The 27,606-nt window shown below is 42.0% G+C and overlaps 1 protein-coding gene across 1 annotated transcript in view; it reads right to left on the bottom strand.

Annotated features, from left to right (window-relative positions):
• SLC30A9 (solute carrier family 30 member 9) overlaps window positions 1-27,606 on the bottom strand; it is a 112,083-nt gene that overhangs the window by 18,660 nt on the left and 65,817 nt on the right. The window contains exons 8-16 of the mRNA XM_075859428.1: window positions 26,585-26,652; window positions 26,018-26,120; window positions 22,850-22,905; window positions 13,346-13,481; window positions 13,223-13,262; window positions 8,229-8,300; window positions 4,756-4,863; window positions 2,278-2,443; window positions 603-732 (exon numbers count right to left, since the gene is read on the bottom strand). Coding sequence (XP_075715543.1) covers window positions 603-732; window positions 2,278-2,443; window positions 4,756-4,863; window positions 8,229-8,300; window positions 13,223-13,262; window positions 13,346-13,481; window positions 22,850-22,905; window positions 26,018-26,120; window positions 26,585-26,652 — 879 coding nt within the window. The remainder of the gene's footprint in view (window positions 1-602; window positions 733-2,277; window positions 2,444-4,755; window positions 4,864-8,228; window positions 8,301-13,222; window positions 13,263-13,345; window positions 13,482-22,849; window positions 22,906-26,017; window positions 26,121-26,584; window positions 26,653-27,606) is intronic.

Below are 27,606 nucleotides of genomic sequence, written 5' to 3'. Positions count from 1 at the left end.
AAGAAGCAGACGGATTCTGCTCAGAGCCCGCCCTTCAGCAGCCAGCACCAAGGGGGACATAGAGAAGCAAAAAAGATAAAAGGTATATTTTTTAATGCTAGAAATTCTTCAAATGACTTTAAAACAGCTATTAATAGCATTTCTTACTTTTGGCATAAAAAATGATTTATGTAATAACCCCTTTAATAAGAGGGCAGAACTGGGAGGGCTAAGCTTAGCATGGCTCTGAGGCAGCTCCGAAGCTTCTGAATGGGGGATGTAAAGAGCTGGAGGAGTTTCTCGCCGAACTGGAGGTTCTCCATTGACCCTTTTTTTTTTTTTTGGTATTGCAAGTTAAGGGGTTGCTTTAGACCTCAATGTTGTTTTTTACTACGGGCCCCCAGTATTTAACCAATAAAAGATCTCCCAGGGATGGTGTGGCTAGGACCGTGATTACTGTGGCAATGGGAGTCTTTAGCTTGGCTTATAGTAAAAAGGGGAGGAATATCGGTGTTTGACACAGTGAGGTATAGAAACAGGCAGATATATTATTACACTGGTAGGAGTATGTAATTTCTTTTTTTTTTTTTATTAATAAGGAGCTTTGGAGGCAATTAACTTACATGTAACACTTGGTCGATGTCCAGCTTTTCCAAGTATGACCTAGTTACTACACGTCCATCAAAATCAACCTCTGCTTTAAATCGAACTTTGCTCATTCCCATGTCTGTGGCTTTTACATCATGAATGGCCCTGAAAAGAAACAGATAAGATATACAGCGACCACCATTACCATCCACTGAACATGTAACATATAACCGGGCTTTCTGTACTTTTATTATTATATTTTTTTACAGAATTAACTTTATTCAGTAAATGGATTGAAAAACCTTACCACTACTATAAAGTGTATGTACCATTAGTGCAGATGAAATGGCTATTAATATGAACAAATGAATCCCACCTGAGATGGCTTATGTTGTAGGACAATAACGGTGTGCAGGTTCGGCTGAAAATACAAGTCCCCCAATAACAGGAAAGCAACAGGCTGCCCCGTCATAAATCTAAGCTTTCCTATGGGTCTCTAAACTTGGAGCTCTTGAGACACACCATTTGTTCTGACAGTTTCTGAACTATAAATTATAACAATAGATCGTGATTTACCGCTACATAAATTTAGCATATTTCCTAATAATGATCTTTCTAATCCTGTAAAACCCCTTAAGCTGCTATTTCCCCAAATAAACTGAAAATTTAAGGGAAAAAAAAAAACCGGTTTTCCAACAAACCGATTTAATAAAAATTAAAAGATTAGCGGCTTATTATCACAATGTTTTCATGTGGCTAGTTGAAAGTGTAGCATGAGGGTAAATATATAATCCCCGTAGTTGCCCTGGAGTCTATAGTCTAGAAATGAGAAGACGACGATAGATTAGTGATGTCCAACTGGTGGGCCAACTTTCAAAAGGGAAGATCGTTTTTTTAAAGTTTTTATGCTTTTCTTCATCAAAACCGGTATTTAGCTAAATAAATTATTATAGAGAAAATAAAAAAAATAAACAACCTTTAATGGAGTCAAGGGCTATATTTGAGGCCCCTACATAAATTGTCAGGCTGACCACCACAGCAATAGAAAGTGGCCCTAATCTATTTTGAGATTGCTCCAGCTATTAAGGAGGTATTCCCATCTAACACATTTATTGCATGTCTACAAGTAGGTTCAGGTCCCACCTCTGAGACCCTCACCTATAATGAGAATGGGGTTCCCGTAACAGCATCCGCTTTCCCCATTGTATTCAATGAAAAGGGAGATTATGTTATATATAAATTTATTTTAATCAATTCCATTATATTATACATACTATTTAAAGAAAAGCAGTGACCAATCAGGTTCTGTATGAACAATAGATCCTTATGTTGTTCAAGTAAATGGCCCCCAAAACGGCCAGTTAGGAGCAGCATCAACTTATGAGAAGACTAGAGAACCAGCAGTGCAAAGGGTAGTCATATAAAATGGCTTGGTTTTTTGAAACATTGAGACAAGAAAGAAGATTATGTTGTGGTTATTATTTAATCTTAGGCCACTTTAACATGTGTAAAATAGGATTCAGCACCCAGACCCCTCGCTGCTCATGAGAACCAGAGTTAGAGAACCATAGAAGCCTATGATGCGCCAACTCCGGTTTCGATGAACCACGGGAGGTCCAGCTGTTGGGTCCATAATATGGGCACAAAAAAGCACCTGTAATACCCTTGTGTGAAAGCGGCCTAAAACAATATTTTGCACAATGCTCATACCTTACAGCAGGGTCACTTTCAAGGAGTTCAGTAAGATGCTGGACTTGCTCTGGTTGTATTGATCGACCAATAAGGGCCTCAGTGTTGGTGTAAATAAGGAATGCCGATACAGCTGATAACAACGTTCCCACACCCAGCGAGCCCAGGCTGTCATAGGAAGGATTCCCTGAGAGAGACCAGAGTTACAATTACAGGATCGGAAATCTGACAGCACAAACTGGAAAACAAAACTAAAAAAACAAAAAACAAAACACAATCATCCAACATTCATTAGTCTGCCGCATCTATATTAAGACCTCCAGTGGAAACACAACTTTCCGTGTCTGCATTCCCCACCTGACTGTATACCACACTCTACACTTCTTTTATGTATTCTATACTTCCTTTTTCCACTGCGGTCTTGTATGTGCTTTAAATAAGCCTCCATCTTGATTCCTAGATTTCCCCAGCTTTCTCTTCCTCTCTGCTTTGCTATTAATCCCATGATGCTTCAGCACAGCATCACATGACCATCTAAAGACCATACCATTTCTGCATGCTGGGGGACACAGTGATTATCATTCTCTCTATATTCTCCTAAATAAGCGGAGAAACCATAAGTATACAGACAAGGAGGCCGTACTATATTCTACATTATACCTGTCTGACGGGAAACTGTCTAAGTATCAGTGGTAGCTGAAGATAGAAGTTTCTGCCCCCCATGTAACAATAATAGTAATAATAAAAAACAATAACAGGTGAGGAACTCCCATGTATACCATTATAGTATTCCATGTGTCAAAGTTTAGTTTTGGCCAGTGTGTCCCTTTAAAGGAACTACTCAGGTGGGTGTAACAAATAAGTGGAACAAGTTTACAGAGAAACAAGAAGTCAGTAGAAAGTCATTCTAGGCAGCACTAGAGACCAGCAGAGCGGATACGAGTATCCGAGACCTTAAAACTGAACCTGTCTCTGTGACAGGTGACAGACAATAAAACTAAGAGACGTGAGCCTGCACTTGGCAGAACTCACAGATGTGGCTGTTGAGATTTATGAGGTGAATGAAAGCATTAAAAAGTTCAGAAAATAGCAGTGTACACATAATTCATGTCGATTTGCCTTAGGTGTCTGTGTCCAATCAAGAAAATGTTCTCAACAACTAGATCAACGCTGATTTATTATTAAAAAACCTGACACCAGATGCAGCTTATTGGAAATTCAGAAACTATTATGTATGTTTTTAATATACAATCCTAGCTCAATATTTTATACTAAACTGTGACCATAAACCTAGAATACATTGGTATACATAAATGTTATATTCTATAAGATACAAGAGGATGCAGAAGTGTGTAGAGATGTATGTACAATCAGTTTGAGGTTCTACATTGCCCCCATGGTTCCTATTGATTAAATCGAATGATTGAAAATGCTTTTTTTCTGAGTAATCCAACCGCATTAACCGGTCTACTGAAGGATTTCTAAATGTTCACAGCTCTCCCCCGTATCTGACTATATACTGTCCAAAAATGCAGCATGTGATCTGTATCGGGAGGGGAAAGGAGAGCGTGAGAATTCAGACATCATTCCACAGAAGCGTTATCTACCAATAAGTAGAACGTCTGAGGGAATCTCTAAGTACACAATTCCCTATGCAATGACAAAATAAAAAAAGACAAGACCCCTTTGAATTCTAACAAAACTCGCATGAGGCCTTGATTTTTGCAGGATGAGTTGTATAGTTTCATGCCACCATTTTGTGTCACATATAAATGTATTGTTTAACTTTTATAAATGTTTTATGCCATTCGCCGTGTGGTATAAATAATATGTTGACTTTATTTTATGAGTCGTTACGATGGCCACACCAAATATCGGCGGCACTGATACGCTGCAACATCTAAGGCAGTGATTCCCAACCCTATTACCATAGAGGAATCCCTGAATATTTTTTGGCACTCCCGGGATACCCATACTTCCATTCCTACCTCAAAGAAGCTTGGTGTCGGAGGAGTATAGCATTGTATAATCACCTAGTGCTCTATTCTAGCCCAGATTCGTTGACTGCTTTGCCAAGGATCTTTGAGCAGGCTGAAAATAGTCCATCTCTACTGTGAAAGTAATGGCTCTACCTGCTACTTTATTATGAGGAACCCCTGACTAGGTTCCAGGGAACCCTGGATTGGGAAACACCGATGCAAGGGGTTAAATGGCCGGAACCGGAGTTATCGTCCATTGTAACAGTATGGCACTATGAACACAATGTACGATTACAGTATAGTGCAGGATGGAAAAAGAGTAAAAGCGTATTATGGTTTCACTTAATAAAGACTATTCATTGTATAATAAAAAGTGAAACAATTTTCGCAATATACTTTCTTTATCAATTCATCAGTTTCAAGTTCTCTGCTCACAGTCATTACAAGAAAGCATGCACATTGACAGACACAGATGTCAGACAGTTTCCCCATAATAAGGAATTACTGGATAACTTATTACCTGTGAGCGAGGTCAGACCCATACAGGAGGCAGCCATTATCACTCCCAAAACGGCAGCAGCATCCTCCATCAAGACCACATTAGTACTCGGATCCTTAGACTGGATCACTAGAAGAACAATGCCAGAGTTTACCCTGCTGCAAAATATGAATAGGACTCTTACATTAAATCTTTCCCCACAAAAGTATTCACACCATGGATTACAAAGAAAATCTGTAATAAAGTGAGATTGAACTAAAACAAGTTTCGTTCCAGATCATTGCTGGTGTAAACACGGCAGCGATCATCTGAGACACGAGCAAACGCTTGTTTGTCGCAGGGTCGCATCTATTATGCGGGCAAAAAAATAAAATAAATCACAGTTTGCCAGCAGCACACCTGCCCATGTAATACATCGATGATTGCTCCATTTTAGTGTTGTAAATGAGTGCCGATCTACACAATATTTTCATTGGACTACCAACTACAGAATGACAGATCTGGTTTGCAGTAGTCGGAGGGGGAGGAGGGAGGGCAAGTATTTTATAATTGTGATGCTGGAATGTTATAGTACTCTAACTACATTGGGACCTCAATGGAGCATCTTTAGTGTCTATCAGGGAATGGCTGTTTTACCCTTTCATAGCCAAGGACGTATGTACCGTAATATGTCTGAACGCTTCCGGTGACTAAAATATAAAATTTTTGATCTTTGGTGTCAGAATCTTAGCTGTCAAACTATGGCAGTAACAAAGCTCTAGATGCAAAACTCAGGAAACAGGATGAAAAGTTTTACATTTGTGTGTAAGGGAGAGGTGGGAAGGGGAAGCTGTAAGTGATATCAGAAAGAAAGAAAGATCACAGCCTGTTAATGTCATCTCTCCCCCTGTACAGCCTCCAGTGACCCCAGGAGGGGGATACAGGAACCTTTCTTCAGGTTATCCTCACTCTTATCAATAGGAGGATGTATACTCTGGAATTGTCACACTTGAGAGAGGGGGGGGGGGGGGTGTCTTCCTAAAGGGTCAAGAAGATGAGCAGTTACACATCGAAATCCCCCTCTGGATCGACATGGTAGGAATACAGGTGGCACTTGACGGACCAGTGTTTTTTTTGCAACCTTATTAGTTATGCCACCAAGGAACAAGTACTTCCAGTAGACCACAGATAAATCACCATTGTCCTTAAAGGGGTTGTACGAGATGAGAAAGTGGGCTCTGCCTTTTCCCGCCCAGAAACAGCACCACTTTTGTCCATTTGTCTGGTATTACAGTGCGCACGCACGCACACTTTGGAGATTAATGTGTAGACTCTCGAGCAGCGTTTTCCCAACCTATAGCTGTATGACTCGGGATAGGAGGTCTGAGTTATAACCAAATGCAATGTCTAGAGTAGGACATCCATACTGACAATATAGCAAACATACAACTCCCCTGCCCCACAACAGAGCCAATTTGGACAGTAGAATACCCATTCTCTTTGGCATATACCACAGTCTTCCCTTCAGCTGATCAGTGATTGATAACGACTGAAAACCAGAAGATCCCTGTCCTGGCAGATGGGATCAATTTCACACTAAATAAAGTTTTCTTGCTTCCCCAGGTTCAATAGGTTTCCTCCATTTTGGAGATGAACGTAGCTCCTAACCATCAAGGTGCGTTGAATGTGGCTTGCATGGTACAAAAAGTTTGGGGACATCTGCTTTAACCCTTTCATGACAAAAGGTCATTGATGCCCGAGTCCAGGTAAAATGTTTAATTTCTGATGTGCACTTCTTTAAACGATAATATCTTTGCAACCGCTTTGAATATCCTAACTATTTCACTTGTTTTTTTTTTTACAAGACTTATAAGGCTTTCGTTTTCTAGATTAGTTTAATTAATTCCATGTTTAAAATTTTTATTTGTTGAGCAGACAAATCACTAAAAATGTGAAAAAAAACTTGTCATTTTTTGTATATATGTATATACGCACACTGTTGCAGCTCTTTAACAGTTCAGGCATGTGCACGCGCATACTCAAAAACTTCTGAAAATACAGAGCTGTTTTCAAGGGAAAACAGTTCCCAATTTTCCGAAGTTTTTTAAGCCACTCGCGTTTTTCACGGCCGTTTTTATATAGTCAATGAAAGACTGCTCCGTCGGAACAGAACACCGTATTTCACATTGAAATCAATGGGAAGATGTTTGTAGGTGTTCTGCTTCAGTTTTTTCAGGCGTTTTTCGAGGCGTAAACTCCCCGAAATACTGCTGAAAACACTACGTGTGCACATGCCCTTAGCCTTCTTCACTCTCCAGGAGAGAGAAAAGACTAAAGAGTTAAAACAAAACGTTTAGTACTTTATCTGCCCAGATAACAGCACACTGGCTCCGTTATGTCTGGGCAGAAGCCGAGGGAGGGAGAAGGAGGGGGGGAGGTGGCGACACATACAGGGGGGGGGGGGGGGGGGGTAAGTGCAGACTGATCCATTGTGAGCAGAGCTACACTTGTAACGTTAGTTTCATTTTTAAAAAAAAACACGTTTGTTTTATGAAACTAAGTCAAAGAGGTGTCGGCACTTGTAAAGAGAGCTGACACATAGATTAGTGCAGAGCTGCTCATGCTGAAGCAGCTTCTGCACTCATTAAACCATGATGCATATAGCCGTACGGCAGTCGTGAAGGGGTTAAAGACTGAAAGTGAGTAAGCGTGTTTATATGATTTTGTATGAAGAATCCATTTTATAGTTTGTAGTGTCTGTTTCTCTGTAAGGGTTTGTCCACACAACAGAATTGTTGCAGAAAATTTCTGCAACATTTCCGCTAAAACTAGCAGACATTCCGCTGCAGAAAAAGCGCACCATTTACTGCAGAAAATGGTGCAGATTTTGCAGCCTTTTTTTCAAGTCTGTGAGATGGTGACATCTCTGAAAATTTCGTCCACAGCAGGAATGGACAGGCTGCGGAATGAAAAATAAGCACTGCTGGTGAATTTCGGGATGGAAATTTTACAAAGCGTGTGGACGAGATTTGTTAAACTTCACCCACTTTGCTGCAACTGTGTATTTTTCAGTCCGCAATTCCAGATGGAAAATACGCAGCAATTCCATTACGTGTGGACAAGCCCTAAAACAAACCATATGCTCTGACTCTCTGTAAAATCACGTTTTGCCTTGCATATCTAGTTTTTCATGAGAACGAAGACGTGTTGACCTTGCATTGCTATAAGTTTCTCATGAGAACATTGTCGTACTCTGGATTGGCTCAGCTCGAGCCAACTCCCTACTTGTGGGATACAATTGTACCTGCGTACTAAGAAAAAATCCTTCTCTAGTTTAGAGTATACAAAGCATGTCTCTGTGTCTCTTACTTCTCTCCGATATAAATAATGGATCTGGGCAAGCGACTGAACGGTGTTGACACACCCGCTAAACCTTCAGTCTAATATATTTTGCACTAAATTGAGTCAAAGACGCAGATGAAGGAGGTAGTATAGTGCTGGAGCCTTGAACATACCATACTGATAAAAGGACATTCCCTTTGTTCTTGCGCTTTTCCTAATCTCATTAACAGCAACCAGAAGTGTAGCTAAATGAAATAAAGAAAACATTATTGTAGCAGAGCACTCATGAAGACTTCCAAAACAATCTCATTTACACTTCAGCGTATGGACAGGTTGACATCCGAGATATACAAGCATACGGATACCAGTCAGCTGAATACTGGAGTTTTGTACATCTGTAGGGCTCTGCCTCTCATATACTGTATGCCAGCCTGCCTACATAACACACGAACAAAGAAAACCAGTTGCACTCTATCACCAAGTAAAAGTAGTAAGGATATTTCTAAGGATCCCAAAAGAATCATATGGCAGAACGGATAACAAGTATACTCATACGGATGTCGAAAGAGGGACACCCAATGTGGCGTGCCCAATAGAAGATGTTTAAGCCTCTCCTCTAACCCTGGCCAATCCCTGCCCATAGACACGCAATCCCGATCAGCCTCCTCCTCCAAATAACACCATCATTCTTTCACTAATCACACCATTTTATAAAGACCTGAAAACTGCTTTGTTTGCATCTATTCGGAAATGTCTGAAATGCGTCGGCTCCAGCACTTGGACCGACACCTATGTCCAGAATGGGGTTCCCTCTAGCCCTATCCCGCCCTGTGAGGTGCTCGGCTGGTTTAATTTCTGCCATTAAAGTGAACAGAGAGCCACGTAGCCACCTTTCCAGTCATTATCCGCCTGGATGCGTCAACAACTCGCCAGACGGGATGGGGGCTGGGGAACCCAGTCCTGGGATCGCACCGGTCAGACATTTATGGCATATCCTGTGGATATGTCATAAATGTCTGAAATGGGAATACCACTTTAAGAGGGTTCTTGTGGAAAGGACTCACAGGATTTTTGGATAACTACAACCCCTTGAATGCCATGAAGCGGCAAGGGCATGCTGGGAGTTTTAGAACAGATCATAGAGGGCCATACATTTACATTACATAAATCATGGGCTGAGCAAGGTACACTATAAGGAAGCCATATTTATTTACCCTATGCTTGTGGGAGTGTGAATACTGGCTGCACTGCCCGGTCCTGGCCTCTTGTTCCCGCTGCCGCAACTGGAGTCAGTCTAGTGGCTCCCTCGTCTCCTCCCTATACCATACAGTACTAGCCGAGCAGAGCCGGCCTGCCCATCTGGCAAATGCCAGATGGGCTGGTGTGCTCAGTGGGCCGCTCTCTCCTAACTCATTGGTGGCAGGCTTTTTCCCCCCTGAGCGGTGCACAGTACACTACACTGCCTATTACAGTCCCTGATTGTGTCGTGCAGCGAGTGCACTGTGCAGTTGCAGGCAGTCCAGTACCATCCCTTCAATGTCAGACGGGATCTTCCAGTGGGGCCACACTTTCTGCACTCACTACAACCCTCCAGAGCTTTAGAAGAGGGAGCAGTTACAGCAGGTCTGGACCTTCCATGAAGCCTGCTAGCTGCTTTTAAATGCAGCCAGAACTCGGTCTTCAGTGTGCTGCTGCAGCAGCAGCGGCGGCAGGACCAATTGAGATCCTGTCTCCTCTTCCCTCCCAGCACCTTTCTGTAACACGATACAGATTGCTCTGTAGTCGGCACGGACAGGAGGGGGAGGGTAGTCTGCAGACATAGCAGTACAGGAAAATAACGAGTCTTCTGTTCTCTGCCCACTTATTACTGCTCTCTCCGGTCTTCTGCTCCCCCGTCTAGCTTCTCTCTCCGGTCTTCTGCTCCCCCGTCTAGCTTCTCTCTCCGGTCTTCTGCTCCCCCGTCTAGCTTCTCTCTCCGGTCTTCTGCTCCCCCGTCTAGCTTCTCTCTCCGGTCTTCTGCTCCCCCGTCTAGCTTCTCTCTCCGGTCTTCTGCTCCCCCGTCTAGCTTCTCTCTCCGGTCTTCTGCTCCCCCGTCTAGCTTCTCTCTCCGGTCTTCTGCTCCCCCGTCTAGCTTCTCTCTCCGGTCTTCTGCTCCCCCGTCTAGCTTCGCTCTCCGGTCTTCTGCTCCCCCGTCTAGCTTCGCTCTCCGGTCTTCTGCTCCCCCGTCTAGCTTCTCTCTCCGGTCTTCTGCTACCCCCCTCTAGCTTCTCTCTCCGGTCTTCTGCTCCCCCCCCCCTCTAGCTTCTCTCTCCGGTCTTCTGCTCCCCCCCCTCTAGCTTCTCTCTCCGGTCTTCTGCTCCCCCCTCTAGCTTCTCTCTCCTGTCTTCTGCTCCCCCCTCTAGCTGCGCTCTCCTGTCTTGTGCTCCCCCTCTAGCTGCTCTCTCCTGACTTGTGCTCCCCCCTCTAGCTGCTCTCTCCTGTCTTGTACTCCCCCTCTAGCTGCTCTCTCCTGTCTTCTGCTCCCCCCTCTAGCTGCTCTCTCCTGTCTTCTGCTCCCCCCTCCCAGTTACTTTCTCGTGTACTCTACTCTCCCCCCTAGCTACTCTCTCCTGTTCTCTGCCCACCCAGCTGCTGATTTACTAATGGTCCCTTCTACCACTTTCCTGAGATGTGGGAAATCGCAGTGGGTAATTGCCCCTGCTTCTTAAGATTTCCTACATGTCAGAGATATAGAAATCGGCTATCCGCAGAAAAGGTAAATGTGTGTGTAACTTATGTGATTGTTTAAATACTGCATGTGTGTGTAATGTATATACTTTGTATATGTGCATACAGCATGTGTGTCTAATGTGTGTGTAAGGCCCCATTCACATCACATTATTGCCCTACGTTTATCTTGTACGTTAGGAAAGATCCCGACATACAAGATAAACGTGTTCATAGGGCTCCATTATCCCAACGGAGACAAAGGAGAGTTATTTTGGCCTCCGTCGAGCTGTATACGTCGATATACCTTTTTTTTGCAGGATGAAATAGCGAAGACAAACCCATTCCGTCCTGAGGGATCCCACAAAAAAATTTTAATACGGGAGCCTAAGGGTGACGGATTCCACTGTGTGGCATCCGTCACAGGTATGCGTTAAACGTATACCTCAGGAAGTTCTCAACATGACTGTCCATATATGTACAGTGTCGTCAGGAGCAGCGCTCTAGTCCTCGGGCAGAGCGCTAGCTGATTCTCTGCTTGGAGACTCAAGCGATAGGAAACTCCTGACGTCATTGTCCATATATGGATAGTGACATCAAGACCAGTGCTGGAGTCCCCAGGCAGAGCATGAGGTAACGCTTTACCCCTGGACTCCAGCACTGCTCTTGAGTTCACTGTCCATATATGGACAGTGACATCAGGAGTTTCCTATCGCTGGAGTCCCCAAGCAGAGAATCAGCTAGCGCTCTGCCCCGGGACTCCAGCACTGCTCCGGATGTCACTGTCGATATGTAGACAGTGTCGTCAGGAGCATTCCCAGGGCCAGAGTCCCAGGGCAGAGCGCTAACTGTTGCTCTGCCCCAGGACTCCAGCCCTGGGAAAGCTCCTTATATCACTGTCCATATATAGGCAGTGAATTCAGGAGCTTTGCCAGGGCTGGTCCCCGGCTGATGTATCCCACTGTGTGCCTTACAGTGGGATAAGTTTCTGCCTTTTGTCGGAGGTATACGTTGGGGTACTTCCCAACATATACCTCTAAAGGAAGGCTTAAACGTGATGTGAATGGGGCCTAATGTGTATACATTGTGTGTGTGTGTGTGTGTGTGTGTGATGCGCATACTGTATGTGTGTGTAGTCTGTGTAACGTGTATATGTGTCTAATGTGTGTGTATATTGTGCATATGTGCATAAAAGATGTGTACAAGTGTGTAATGTGTATACGTGTGTAATATACAGTGTGTAATTTGTTTTGGTGCGTATATGTGCGTACTGTATATGTGTAATGTGTGTAACATATGTGTAATGTACATGTGCGTGAAATGTGTATTACATGCACAGTGCATGACACAATTTTTTTGTATTATCTTGAACAGGTCCCCGTTCTCTTTCTGCGCTGCTCATGTATTTTAAAGCTGGTAATCAGACCGTTCCTGTATAAGAGCAATAACTGGTGTACACCTGCCTATTACATTCTGCTCTCATACACCAATTCTGTGGGATTTACTGATAAAAAAAATATCTTAGCAGCATGGAAGGAAAACGGTGCTTTAGACAGCATCGAGAACTCATTTCAGACATTGATAATTCTAAACAGAACATGCATGGTTTTGGTCTAGATGGCGAGTGGCCCTCACCTATTATCCTGCAGCTTCTTGCTGCTCCAGAGTCCGTGCGCAGTATGAGCGGCTTCAGCTCACATAGCTGAAGACAGAAATATTAAAACCGAAGGCCAGGGCAAGAAAGCAGTGGTCTGAAAATAAAGTTTGTTCACTAACCCCCCCCCCCCCCCCACACACACACACACACACACACTATTAGTAATTTGCGAATAGAATTACTTTAATTACCGGTAACCCCCTTTCCCACCATGGGGAACTGTAACTTACAGCATGCCCTGACAGATGTAGACCTTAAGGAAATGCTGGGAGTTCTAGTTTTACACACAGATCGCATTCAACAATTAATTTGTTACGTTCCTAAAGGGGTATTCCCATCTTAGAATATGCAATCACTTTATGATCGAAGACCTATGGGACCTCCACCAATTCGGAGAATGAAAGGGCTGCAGCGCTGATTTACCCTTCACTGTTTTTCCCTACGTAGCGATGCCCCTGGCCACCTGGCTGTGCAGGGAACTGCAGACTGCTCCATTCACTTGTTGTCTAAAGGGTGAGCCCAACGTACCCCAGTCCGACTCTGGACAGCATGCATTGAGAGATGGTGGGCCTGTGTGCTTTAAAATGCCAGGGCTGATTTTAAGTCCCAGTCCGGCCCTGTGGCAGCGTATCCAGCGAGACACGTGCAAACCTTCCAGTATACTGCCTGAAATCCAGAACTGTTCCGCTCGACCTCAGACGGTTGGGATGTATGAGTATACTTATTATTTTCTCCTAATGGCAGGTTATAGTGAAAACGTATTCAAGCTAAAGAAAGAAAAAAAATGTATGCAATATTTCTTACCTCCTTCAGAAACTAATGATCCTGCCAGAATACAATATGCCTGCAATGAGTAACACAATTCTTTTACTTTCTCTCGGAAGAGGCGGCTTGTCAGATTGCTATAAGGAGAGACATAAGGCTTACCCAGAGCAGAGATTCCATAGGTTGTGGATGAAGTAACCCCATGATGCCATGGTACCAAGACAATCCAGCACCCATCATAAAAATGCCAACGCCACTGATCAATGAAGCAATATAGCGCATATTGGTAAAGCCATACCTGTGTGATTAAAAAAATAAACTAAATAACAGCCAATATTGTTTGGTGGTTGTATGTATTCTACAATATTCTATATACAAAACATATAACCCAGTGCGGCTGGGGTGCCCTGTAACATCCATCGAGCACAGTGGATTTTGTTCCACCATGATTTTCCATCACTTAAACTAAATCAAAATGTAGCCTGTTCATAGTGACATGGAATCTGTAGCTTATGCCAATGTCATAGTAAAACGTGCCTGTGCCATGGGACAGAGGAACTACATCACCCTTAAAGATGCCTATATTGTGCCAGCAGAAGAGGACATTTGGAGAAGCATCGTGAAGAGAGCCGTGTTAGTGAGGTGGTGCCAGGTGTGTGTGTGTGTGTGTGTGTGTGTGTGTGTGTTCGTTTTTGACAGGTCTGCAACTGAGAGGAGATAGTGAATATTCTTAAATATTATAGTAAAGATCTAGAAGAGCGTGGCTGCCCAGGACTAGCTGCTCTGCCGTCTCATCCTCTACAAACGTGAGTGATACACCATTTTTATATCTATATATTCTTCTTCCCTGTTCTCACCCTGCCTAAAAAATGTTTCCCTTTCCTTATCCCCCTACTCTTTTATGTCTTTTTTTTTCTTCAGCTCTACCATAATGGTTTAGCGTCTATACAGATTGTGTGAGCTATTTGGACCGTAAACGGTTGTGCTATTTGTTATATATGATTATCCTTATAAGGTCTCCTGAATTTTAATGTATTGTTGATATTGTGATGCTTGTTGCATGATCACGGGTCATGTTGACCTTTTTGCTTTCAACATGTTTTTCTGATAAGTTACTGGAAAATTGTAAACCCAATAAAACTCTAGAAGAGATCTCAAACTCCTTCCAGCACCATAACAGTTACATCATTTGTTGCAAGTGGTTAGCGGACTGCTTCAGTTATTCCCTTCTACTTTAGCGCCTATTCGCATACATTTACGGCATCGCTTTAAAACTTCAGTCTCAAGTGACATGGGGACACAGTGGTGATGGCTCCGGTCATCGACAGCAGCCAATCATTACTAAGTGTTGGGGAATCAGAGCGTTTTTTGGCCTTGTATGCCAGTAGTTAATTTTTAGTACACAATTTGTACACCAGTAGCTAATATGGCGAGTCTGCTAGCGACTCAGAAGAACGCCAGAGAAGGTGTCCCAGGACTGCCACTGGAGCAGCTCCTAAGTCCTGACCCCACTTGGTTAACCCCTGACAATTTTGTACCTTAGATCCCGGAATTCACTAGGAACCATGGGATACAGTTTGACATGGCAGGGCTCAGAGAGCTGGGGTTTTTTCAATACAGACTATGACCAACAACCATCTCCAAAAACCCCAGTTCAATTAATGCTAAACCCACAAATGGACCCATGTGGATGCAGCGTATATGGTCACATTCTGGGTCCTTGTTTTGAATAAGAGGCTATAAAAAAGCAGAGTAATAGGACATACTGGAGAATGGATATATTATACCACACTCTGATGTAACACATGGCCAGGACACAGCGAGGTTCCTATATTGTAGTGAGAATGCGCATGGCCCACCCCAGTTTTGACCACTTGATTAAAATGAGGCCCCTCGCAGACACTTTCATTTCCATAGTTTGCGGAGGACGACATCCCCCAAGAAGCGCATTTCTATAGGCAAATCCCTGATACATTTTAAAGGGAGGCTATAATGCTGCCAGTTCCTGCCAAGTAAAAAGGGCAAAGAGTGGCATGAAGATGTATAAGCTGTGTGAGCGTACATCAGGGTACACCCACAGATTTAGGATTTTATGAAGAGAAGGGCACCAGAATTTACCTCCCAGAATGCCTTTCTTTCCTGGGAGTTACAGGAAAAATGCCATGGGATTTGGTGGACCCACTGCTGGGCCAGGTTTACCAACTCTACCGGGATAATTTCTACACCAACACCCCCCTTAAATCTTCCAGGTACTGCGTCATTGTTAGGGGAGAAAAAAAATCATAGAAGCCTCTCTGGGTTGCTGCTTAGGAAAACACTCAGAAAGGGCAAGTGCAGGGAATTATGCATCAACAACGTATGGTGTGTTAAAAATAAGAGGGATGTACTTAAAGTGAGCAAAGTACTAGGTGATGACAGCACCCCTATCCCACTATGAGGTACCAGTACAGGAACCTTGTTTGCATCCACAAGTAAAAGAAGTACATAGGAAGGGTTGATCTTTCAGATCAAGTACTACAACTGCAGATATCAAGGGTGTGGTACAAGAAGCTGGCCATGCACATCATACAGATGGCACTGTATAATGCACACATGCTACATCGATGTGCAGGTCAGTGGGGGACATTTCCGGATTTCCAAATGTGGTGATCAAGGTCCTAATATTTGGCAACAAAGAGCCACACGCATTGTACAAGCGCAACACTTTCCAAGCGAAGTCCCCCCAAAGAGTAAGAAAGGATGTTACAAAAGGGGGATAAGAGAGGACACCATTTACCATTGTGAAACTTGCACCACGCAACCTGGCTTGTGCTTAAAAGATTGCTTAAAAAAAATTAAAAAAAATACCATACGTCTCTTGAATTTTAATTTTATTTATTGGAACCTCTAATTATTTACAGATATGTACTCCGCAGTTTGGTTTAAGCTATATATCCAGGGCATATTTACAAAACACAGTCACTTCGCGGGGCTCTCTATTATTCTACCATCATAAAGCCTCGGCAAACAAGAAATGGCGCCTCAAAATCAACCTAAGCAGAATTGCGCCAGCTGCATGACGCTCCTTTCCTTCTGGGCCCTGCTGTGTGCCCAGGCACCAGATTAAAGCTATATGTGGGATATTGCCATACCAGGGAGAACTCACATAACAATTCATGTGGTGTATGTCTCCGGTGGCACAACATGTTAGGCCTCTAAAATGGCATTAATGTGGAAAATGTGAAATTTTCGCTCTGCACCATCCACTGCGCATTAAATTCTGGAAAAGACCTGAGTGGTCAAAATACTCACAACACCTCTAGATCAATTCTCTGAGGGATGGAGTTTCCAAAATGGTGTCTTTATCAGGGAGTTTGTTTTGGGACCTCAAAGCCTCTGCAAAACTGAAATGGTGGCTGTAAAACATCCTAATAAAAAGGAAGCCCCAAAATCCACAAGGTGCTCCTTCACTTTTGAGGCCTGTGTTTGAGTCAAGTAGTACACTAAGGCCACATATGTGGGGTTTATAAAAACTGCTGAATCAGGGTAATTAATATTGAGCTGTTCTCTGTTAACACTTGCTGTTACAGAAAAATAATTAATTAGAATCGAGTGGCTGTAAAAAAACATTACATTTTGAAATTTCACCTCTACTTTGCTAGAATTCCTGTGAAACACTGGAGTGGTTAACAAACGTACTAAATACTATTTTGAATACGTTGAGGGGTGGTTGTTTTTTCTTTTTTTAAATAAAAAAACAGGGTAATTTCTATGGGGTTTCTAACACATAGTCACCTCAAGGCCACTTCAGAACTAAATTGGTGCCTAAAAAAAAAAAAAGTATACTTTGCTAATTTTGTTGAAAATGTGAAAACCTGCTTGTAAATTTATAAGTCTTCGGCCTTATGCACACAACCATAGCCATGTGCACGGCCGTGATTTTTGGGTTGGCCGGGGGCGGAGTGTCACCCGCAAGCCGCCCGCAAGTCGCGGGCCATGCACATGGCCGCGGCCATTATTTGCTATGAGCCTGGACCGCAGAACACGGCCGTAATAAGACTTGCCCGTTTTGTGGTCCGGGCTCCTGGGACATGCACGGACCGTGGAAACCACGGTCGTGTGCATGGCCCCATAGGAATGAATGGGGCCGCAATTCTCCCATGGATTTTTGGGGGAATTGCGGCCGCAAAAGCACGTTCGTGTGCATGGGGCCTTCTAATGTCCTAAAAAAATAAACTTAAAAAAATATATATATATGCCTACATAGAGAAGACATATGGTAAGCCTTTTTTATTTCCGAATTTGTGTGGTATCATAATTCCTTTTAGAAGCAGAGGGATTCAAATGTAAGAAAATGCACATTTTTTTTTTTTTTTTTTAAATGTACATTTCAAATGGCTTTTTTTTTATAAATAAAAAACGGATCAAGTAAAATTTGCCACCAAATTAAAGTATGTGTCACAAAACAAAAATACAAAAAATAAATCATCTCAAAATAAGTAAAGTTATTACCACATAAAGCGACATGTCAGAATTGAAAAATAAGACTGCGTCCTGAAGTCCAAAATAGGTTGTGTCCTTAAGGGGTTAAATGAGTAGTTCAATCAGGACAACCCTATCCGTATGCCCTATCAGGGCATATGGAATTCATAGAGTGGGGTTCATCTGTTTGAAACCCTCTCTTATTAGTGAGCGGATAGCTGCTAACAAGCAGAAGGCTATCGCTGTAGTGGACTCAGGCCAGGCATATGTGAAACGGATGTACTTCTCCTTTTTCCCAGTAGCCACTGCGGTAGCGGAAAGTTGCCATCTTTTGCCTATCAATTTACTTGGTTGCCAGGGGTCTTTGGAGGGGCTCTCAAATGTTTAAATTAGTTGTCCAGTCATAAGAGGATAGGCCATCCTGAGAATAGGCCATCAACATCTGATCAGTGGGGGTCCGACTCCCAGCACCCCGCAGATCAGCTGTTTTGAAGGGGCCGCAGCACTCGTACGAGCGCTGCTTCCCCTTCATTACGGTCACTGCTCGTACTGTGAATCACCTACACGCTTGTAGCTGCCGTTTACTTCTCTAATTCACTTCAATGGGAGAAGGTTGTAATATTGTGAACCGCAATAAGTGTGTCGACGATCCACAGTAAAGGAATGAAGAGAAAGCGGCGATATTACGAGCGGCAAATCCCCTTCAAAACAGCCGATTGGCAGGGGTGCCAGGAGTCAGACACGCCCGATCAGATATTGATGACCTATCTTGGGGATAGGTTATCAATTTCTTATGACTGGACAACCTCTCTGTGATGAGGCAACCATTGAAAAACGGGTCTATTTTTTTTTTCGATCAGTAATCGGGATGTCTAGTGCAAAGACCATGTTTCCTTCTGGGTGGCATTCTGGAATATCTCTGAGGGTTATACCCAATCTTGGCTGGCCACCTATTGGGTATCTCTTGCGTTATGTCGTTTCACATGCACTGCAGTCGTTTTGTGGCACTCCATAACAACTCTGCAAAAGTACACAAATGAAGCGCAGGGCCGAAGCATTTAATAGAGTATTATGATTGCCTGCCCTTTTCAGTGTTTCAAAAAAAAAAGTAATTTCATTCTGTATATTTTTCTAATCCGTTCCCTGCATAGGCTATTTAGATCTAATCTTATTACTTTAATGTTATGCACCACAGCTGCTGATGAAATTGATTTAATCCCTTTTTTAATGCATTCAGATGTTTAATGAACAGGGTAGTGTTTAAATATTCGCTGAATACCATCCTGATTTTAATTCCTCTTGTCGTTTTGAGTCATTTCGGATCTGTTTTGATACATGAAATACATTTTCATATTTATAATTTTACAGCATTTAGAAGTCCAAAAAGCCGGTAATTATTATCTGGGAATAGTCAGATTGTGCTTCCTATGCAAATATACGTTGTAGGAGGGCGGCTGCTTGGCAGGTGTAAGGTGCGGAGGTGCGCGCCCCGTCCTCTGCAGAACATCGCGCAGCAAGCTACAAACACTAGAGAACGTGTACAAAACAGCAGGAAAATAAAACGTTCCGAATATTGAAATACCTATAAAAATAATAAGTAATAGACAGCTCTAAGCAGGCGACCGTTGGATAAAACTATTAGTCACATTAGCCATTTGCTTTTTATTTTTGTACATGTTGTAGGAACTCTGTATTTTATGAAACATTTGTGATTTTTATCATTTATAAATAAAAAGGACGCACATTTGTATTTTCGCTCAACACTTAACCCGTTAAGGACACAGCCAGTTTTAGTTTTTTCATTAACTCCACTCCACTTTAAAGAGCCATCATTATTTTTTTTTTCGTTAACATATTTAAATGTACCATATAATATACCAAGAAACGTATTATTTTGTGGAGTGGAAATTAAAAAAGAAAAACAAAAACAGGAATTCCACCATCATTTTTTGGGTTGCGTTTTTACAGCGTTTATGGTCTGGTAAAAATGACACGTTAACTTTCTTCTGCGGGTCATGACAAATACTTTGATCGCAAATTTATATAGCAATTCTGACATTGTGATATTTTTTTTTCCTACAGCGGTTACCCTTCAAGATAAAGAACGCAATATTTTAATCGTTTGGACTATTATGGAGGCAGCGATAGCAATTTTCTTTTATGGTTTACATATTTTTATATAAAAATAATGGAAAAGGGTTCTAAACTGTCACTTTATTTCAGTTTTTTTTAATGTTGTTAAAAAACAAACAAAAAAAACCCATTTTTTTTACCATGCGATTATTAGATCACTCATACAATACACCGCAGTACTTATGAATTGTAGTGTATTGGCTTTCTCTATGCTCTGCTATTAAGTCTTACCTCTGGCAAGCCTGAATAGCAGAACTCCGTGGCAACCGATCAGCACCCCGCAATTTCGTCACCCTCTCTTTGTCTAACCGCTCAGATGCAGCGGTAGCTATTGACTGCAGCATATAAGGGGTTAAAAGGCCGGGATCGTTGCAGGCGGGTGTCAGTATGAACCAGCCGACACCCCCAGTGGTCTGTCATTTATGTGCTAATGTTTAGTCATTTTGAAACGCTTGCTCTTCAATCTAAGCAGCACGCTGCTAGAGAGTAGTCTGGTGTATTCATGAGTATTTATTTGAAAAAGCACCTTGGGGCGGCCATATTGGAGACACACACTTCTTTCCTATACTTACTGTGGAGTCAGTACAGCAGCGTGTGTGCACTTTATGGCATCTGAAATTATTGGGAGTCCATTGACAAGAGAAACGTCAGATTTTTACGGTTTCCATGAAGTGATGGAGAACAGCCCCTCCGACATAATCCAGGAGAGATGCAGACAGAGCTTTATCTGTGATTAGTGTATAGAGTTTCAATTCTGAATTATCTAGGCTTCCAGTAATACAACAGAGCTGTCGTCAACATCCCCACCCTCTATACAGGATGAGAGGAATCATCTCATTATCATTATACAGTAAAGCGGACAAGTGAGCTACAGAGAACAGGAAATATCAGCTACATGTAACTGCTCTAGTGGCCAGTGTGAAAACTGCAATACTTCAAGATGATTTTTTTTTATGTGGAAAGTCATATAAAAAAATAAAACCCACCCATTCTTTAAAAAAAAATAAAAGATTTATATAATAAAAACCTGATTTAAATAATAGGTCATTTTCTGGTGATACATTCCCTTTAAAAAAAACAATACAGGACAGAGCCGGTATTTGCCCTAGAAGGACCATAGTTACATAGTACGGTTGAAAAAAGGCATATGTCCAACAAGTTCAACCAAGTCTGCTGAAGTTAAAGGAACACTACACCTAGAAACTAATAATAAAAGTAAAACAGGAGATAGATTTGGTCTCACTGTTTGTTTATAAGTCTGCAGGATTTTCTAACAGTCTTGTAGGAATCCTGCAGTGAACACAGGGGTTAGCATTCTGTTCTCTTCCATTTTTGGCTGAAGAATGAATGAGGGGGGCAGGGCTTAACAATATTTTTTTTCCTACAGCAGACAAGGCAGAGGAATGAGGCTCCTGCTGCAGCCAGTTTTCTTACAGCCGGACACATGACAATAAGAAGGAGGGGATAAGGCTGAGCTCCTGGGACACACAGAGAAGATTCATTTATATATTTCTCAGTTTTAATTGTAATAGGACACAAATGGAACAAAAGGAAAGGTGGAGATTAAGTTTGAAAGTGCTGGGATATATTTTTTGGCGCATTTTCTATGTTTAGTGTTCTTCTCCAGGACAGAATGGTGACATGGATTTTTTCATAGAGGTCTTCACTGTAATGAAGTGTGTCCTACGTGTTTAGCCAGGGAGTAGAGACTCAGGACCAAAGTCTGATCTCATTGGTTCAGACTGAGGGATGGGAGGAATTTCCTGTGCGTGTCATTCTAGCGAGGGTGGAGCTTAGCCCATATAAGCTCCGTGTTCGTGCCGCCGCGTGTGGCTCTCATCGTGGCCGCCAGAGTTTGAATATAATTTCATTGTGGGTGTTAGGAGGAGAGGTCTGCTGCTAGGACATAGGGTTATGTGTAGGCTCCGTTTCAGGGTACATTGATACTTTGGACAATAAGGATCATTATGCCAAGCGTAATAATTATACCTTTTTAATACATACTTAATAAAAGTGAAGTCTTATTATTGTTCGCATCCATAAGAGAGTCAGTGATAAAGATCTTTCATAGAAGTCTCATTATTTTACTTCTCCTAGGATTTACAATACTGAATAACATCCCAACATTTCGCAGTAACATTGAACCTTACCTGTCTGCAGCAGATGTGACACAATGAGAAAGGTTTAATTCAAAAACAGTCCAAAATTTTGCCTATAGCAGCCAATTACATTGCAGCTCTCAAATGTCTATGTCTCTTTAGAAAGTGCACAAAGTTACGTGATTGGTTCCTAGGTCATCTATTCCACTCAGCACTAGTTTTATAAATCTCTCCTAATGCTTACGCTATGACAGGATGCGATGTTGATGAAGTAGGATTTCTAGTTAGTGATTGAGTTTTATTGAATACAATCATATGGCCATTTTTACTGCAGTTTAGAAGCGCTTTCAGGGATGTTGCACACACAACACTAAGACATAGATTGGGAGAGGAGTGCTGGAGCATAGAAAGATGTACGTATCTTGTGCATACTAAAATGGCAAAGTTTCGGACCTAAAAACTTGGGCCGTTCTGAAGTCTTGAGAAAGGCCCAAGTTTGTAAGGCGATGCAGTCGTCGGTTTTAGTCGGCATCCGTCACTCTCATCCGTGTCATTACAAAAGGTGCCGACTCTCGTCAGAAAATGGTCGAAATCTAACCAAAAGTTCTAGAATCTCCAGTGTATTGCCAGTTTATGAATAAGCTAGAATTCCCTGCTGTAAAGTATTTCTCCACCCCACAAAACATGGAACGTCCCACCAATCACACTTTCTGCTAGCAAAAATACAAAAGTAGTTTGAAGATTCAACAATACAACCATCAAACTACTTATTTCCTATCCCACCCGAAAGACATTTGAACAGGTGACGCTCGGGAAGAAAGTTTAGGGCTTGTCCCTCCTTCCACCAAGAATCTGAGAAAACGTCTTTTCGGACCATGTATGAGCAACATACCATACATTTTTTGTTTGCTGATCTCAGATTGATATAAGGATCTGGTCATTGGCGCTTTACTATAAAATAACTATTACTTACGGGTGTCCGGGATCCGGGGTCCGTACAGACTGTGCAATACCTACAGCCAACAGTGCCTGAAATACAAGAGTAGAAAACCTAGCGTTAACATGCCATCATAAGTAGTCACCTAACGGTACGTTTTAAAGAGGAATCATCGACCAAAATAAAAAAGTCATTTTGGAAATTCAATTATTGATAAGTGAAATTATAATCCATAACTTTGTTGATTCTCAATACAGTAAAATCTCATCAAAGAGGAGTGGTCACCGCTCCGGACAGGTCCGTTTTAGTAAATAGTTTAATTCCTTATGAAATAACAATTCTGGAGCATCTTTTCAGAGGGACTCTGCGCTGTGCCGTTCCTCTATTATTCCTCCTAGAAACGTATGAATAAATGAACAACTAGGTGTTACCAGTCGGGGGGTGTGTCCCAACACAAACTGACAATGTCCAATCAGTGCAGACAGAGTGAGACTGTGTAGGGACACGCCCCCTTGACAAGGGGAATGGTAACACCCAGTTGTCAATTTGTTAATACATTTCTAGGAGGAATAACAGAGGAATGGCCTAATACAGAGTTCTAAGAAAAGATGTTCCAGAATGGTTGTGTCATGGGGTATACAAATATTACTAAAACAGACATGTCAGGAGAGGTGACCGCTCCTCTTTAATGCAGCATTCATGGAACAATTACATTAGCAAACATTCTGGATTTTTGGAACGAACATAAAATATGCGTCTCTTACTTTGTTTTTGCTTTTTTTAAATGAGAGAAGTCTTATAATTAGTTATCCTTGTTATCAATTGCCTCTGGTTTAGTGATTTCAGATTATCTTCCAGTGCTAGACTATAAGAATTTCTGTATTTTCGGATTCTTAAAATATTTTTCTGCATTATAATTGGACAGGAGGCAAATTGACATTAAAGTTACCTGTCCAGCATTGTGATTTGTTGTATCTCAATGAGAAAAGGAAGTTGAAATGAATAACGCCGCAGAGTAAGGATAAAAGTAGGAGACACGGGGAGGATCCGCAGCATTGTGTACATACAGAACTATCAGGGACGCCATTCATTGCCCCTAGGACTAGCAGAGAGCAGTGTGAACACCTTTTCACCACTAGAGGCAGTGTAGCTGAATTGTCATTTCCTTTTATACTTTTCCTTGCACTGTATTTCCAAAAAGAACATTTAACTACTAGATCTAACTTGTGGAGCTTCCTATTATAATAGAAATTAATGTGTCAGTAAGAAAAATAGGAGGTTCAGTTTTGGTCTAGAGATTGTCAGATCTACCCGCCAAATCTACCCGAACCTGAGGTCCTAAGTCACAAAGATTTCAAAGGCTTCCAGTCACCGGCAACAAACTCCTTTTGTTGGACATCGCTAGATCCCATAGACAGAGTTTATAAAGCGGGTATCAGGGCAGCTCATGCCGACTGGTACTTATGTCTCAGAGGAAAGACATTATTTTGAGTTTTTGCCCAGAATATTCCTGTATGAGCAGGACCAATGGTTTGCAAATTAACTTTTGGGCTACGAGTTTATATATTTCCTCCTCCGTTTACTAGAAGGCTGGGAACCCACACAGTGTAAATGCTGCAGATTTTCCGCAATGAAACTCTGTGTGGAAATTTAGCAGCATTTACAGTAACAGCAAAGTGAATGAAATTTAGAAAATCTCAGCCGCAAGCTGGAGAAAAAAAAAAACGCAGAAAAGTCGTGCAAAAAGTGTCCTGCGGTGTGACTTCAATTCCACAGCACATCACGCTGCGTATTCTGTTCGGAGATGCTGCGTGTTTGGCCAAAGACTTGAAAGCGGAGCATAAATTCCACCACATATGAGATTTGTTGCGGTTTGTACACATCGGAAATGCAGTGAAAACCGCTGGAAATCCGCAGCTGCACACACTATAATAAATGTTTGACCCTGAATCCACAAGTAAAACTGAATTGACAGAAGTACTTGTGTTTTTTTGAGATTCCTATGTGTGGGAACATACCCTTATGCTTTCTATGTTCTGTTATAGTCTCAATTTCTACACACATAGCCATGTAAATGTTTGCAAGTAAATCCTGAGTGCTGTCAAACTTCTATTTAAGTACCGCTTTATAAAAGGCCAAAACTTCAGGGAAGGATATAATGTTGGTGCTAGATAAATAGTAATAACAATATTACTACAATGCACAGGCGGGGACAAAAATGCACCAAGACCAACAGAATTTTTACCGTGTAGTCACTAGATGAAAAGCAGTGCCACCTAGTGGCAATATATAGTAGCTACATGTATGGTAATGTTAAAGAGGTATTACAGTTTTGGCAAATAAAGGTTAAAAGTTATACAGTTCTCAAATGTTCTGTATCAATTCCTCAGGGGTGTTAAGATCTCTGCTTGTTGTTATTCAATAGGTGCTTTTATGGTTTACTTCCAGTGGAAAAGAAGTGACAAAAAGCAGAGACCTTGTTTTCAGTCCATGAGGGATTGGTATAAATTAGAAAAATGTCTAACTTTTCATTGTACCAAGTATAACCTTTATTTAGTGAAATGTTGATACCACACTCAAACAGCAGCAGTTCCTGTCCCTGCCAATTTTGGCTTCAAAGGACAAAAGGGCAATCCAATTTTTCCATATGGTTTCACGTGAAAGTTCAAGAGCCGCTTCTTCTTTATATAAAAAAAAAAAAAAAAAGAAGAACCAACAACAGTAATAATAAAAATAATAATCATTTTGCCCACCAAATCCTGGGGGAAATTATTATTATTATTTTTTTTCTGCGGTTTGTTTTTATTTTAGCCAAAAACATGAAAAAAAAAAAACCTTTGCATTATATTTATCTTACCAACTATTCTCCAGTCCCCTGCTGCTGGTGTACCCGCTGCGCCCGGTGTCCTTCCTTCCCTGCATGCCGACATATCCTTCATAGGGAAAACATGCTCGCTCAGAGAGAAGGACACAGGAAGTGTTTGGGGACACAGGGCGGGCGATCAGAGATCAAATATTGCCAAGTTGCTGGTTTTTATTGGGCCTTAAAAAAAACGTCCTGGAAAAAGCCTTTGGAGAAGTTGTTTTTGTGATTTGCTGGGATACAATGGCTGTATGAATGTACCGTCACTTACCAAATACAGATCTGCTAGAACTGCGCGTCATAACTAGAATTACAGTACACATGACTTTTTTGCTTCTTACCTGGTTGCATGTGTCGGCTAAGGAGTGAATAGCTTCAGAAAACATACTAGCCGATCCGGTGTACACCCAGGCCAAAAGCTTAAAGAAAAAGTTCAGTCCATTTCTGCATTTGAGGGAAATAAAAACACAGGAATAGGTCAAGTTGCTCGGAGTAATGAGCCCCTACATGAATAGTGAGGCGGTGCCGGCTACAATAAAGGCATTAGATACACATAATAACGGTAGTGTGAACTTCGCCTTATCAGTTTACCTCTCTTCCGTCAGAGGAAGGGAGGATCGAAAGCTTAAACAAAAAGCAACGGTTCCGTTACAATTACCATTGATTTAATTGGTAATTCTTGCTTTCCGTTTGTCTCCATTCGCCACGTTTCGTTTTTTTTCACGGAAGCAAAAAGTTCTGCAGACCGCACTTGTTTAAAAAAAAAACAGAAACCTAGCGAACGGAGACAAAATGCAAAGCAACTGAAACAAAAGAATTACCAATGAAATCAATGGTAATTGTAACGGATCTTGCCTAAGAGAATGAAAACTAAAAACACATTAATCCCCACAACATCATAAACTTACATGCAAATAGCCACCATCACCACTTTCCCAGAGCCCTTCAAGAACATGGAGGCCGTACTCAACCGAGGCTGAAACCAAAAAATACATGACGTATTAGGGACACGGAACAGGTCGGTATTGCAAGAAAAATAAAAAAACTGAGCGGTCAGGTCACAAATGTCAATTGTTTATATAGCACATACGTAATGCCACGAACCGGGGCTCACGCAAGATATTGTACGCCTGCGTCTGTACTTGGGGAGGTGGGGGGGACTTCTGGTTGCACAGATGGACAAGAATAATAGCTGCAGTCAGGATGTAGCTCCGCCAACACTACTGGTGCCACGTCCGCCCGACCACTGCTGTTGTACGTCAACTGTACAGGCAGAAGTCCGCTCCCAGTTGCCGAATCAGGGACACACAGCTCAGGAGATATACAGGGTGGGCCATTTATATGGATACACCTAAATAAACTGGGAATGGTTGGTGATATTAACTTCCTGTTTGTGGCACATTAGTATATGGGAGGGGGGAAACTTTTCAAGCTGCGTGTTGACCATGGCGGCCATTTTGAAGTCGGCCATTTTGTATCCAACTTTAGTTTTTTCAATGGGAAGAGGGTCATGTGACACATCAAACTTATCAGGAATTTCCCAAGAAAAACAATGGTGTGCTTGGTTTTAATGTTACTTTGGTCAGAAACTTGTAAATAACTCATGAAAGAATAAAGTAACGTTAAAACCAAGCACACCATTGTTTTTCTTGTGAAATTCTCGATAAGTTTGATGTGAAAATACAATTGTGATTTTGGTTCATTTGTAGGTTTTTAGTAATTACATTAAGGGGGGATTCACACGAGCGTGTATTCGGTCCGTGCGGTTTTCACGCGGCACGCACAGACCAATACAAGTCTATGGGGCAGTACAGACAGTCCGTGCTTTTTGCGCAGCGTTTGTCTGCTGTGCAAAAAGCACGACAGGTTCAATAACTCTGCGTATTTCGCGCATCACGCACCCATTAAAGTCAATGGGTGCGTGAAAACC

Source organism: Rhinoderma darwinii, chromosome 1 (assembly GCF_050947455.1).
Source record: "Rhinoderma darwinii isolate aRhiDar2 chromosome 1, aRhiDar2.hap1, whole genome shotgun sequence".
NCBI classification, from domain to species: Eukaryota; Metazoa; Chordata; class Amphibia; order Anura; family Rhinodermatidae; genus Rhinoderma; species Rhinoderma darwinii.
Note: the sequence above shows the minus strand (reverse complement) of the source record. Positions and strands in the feature narration are given on the sequence as shown.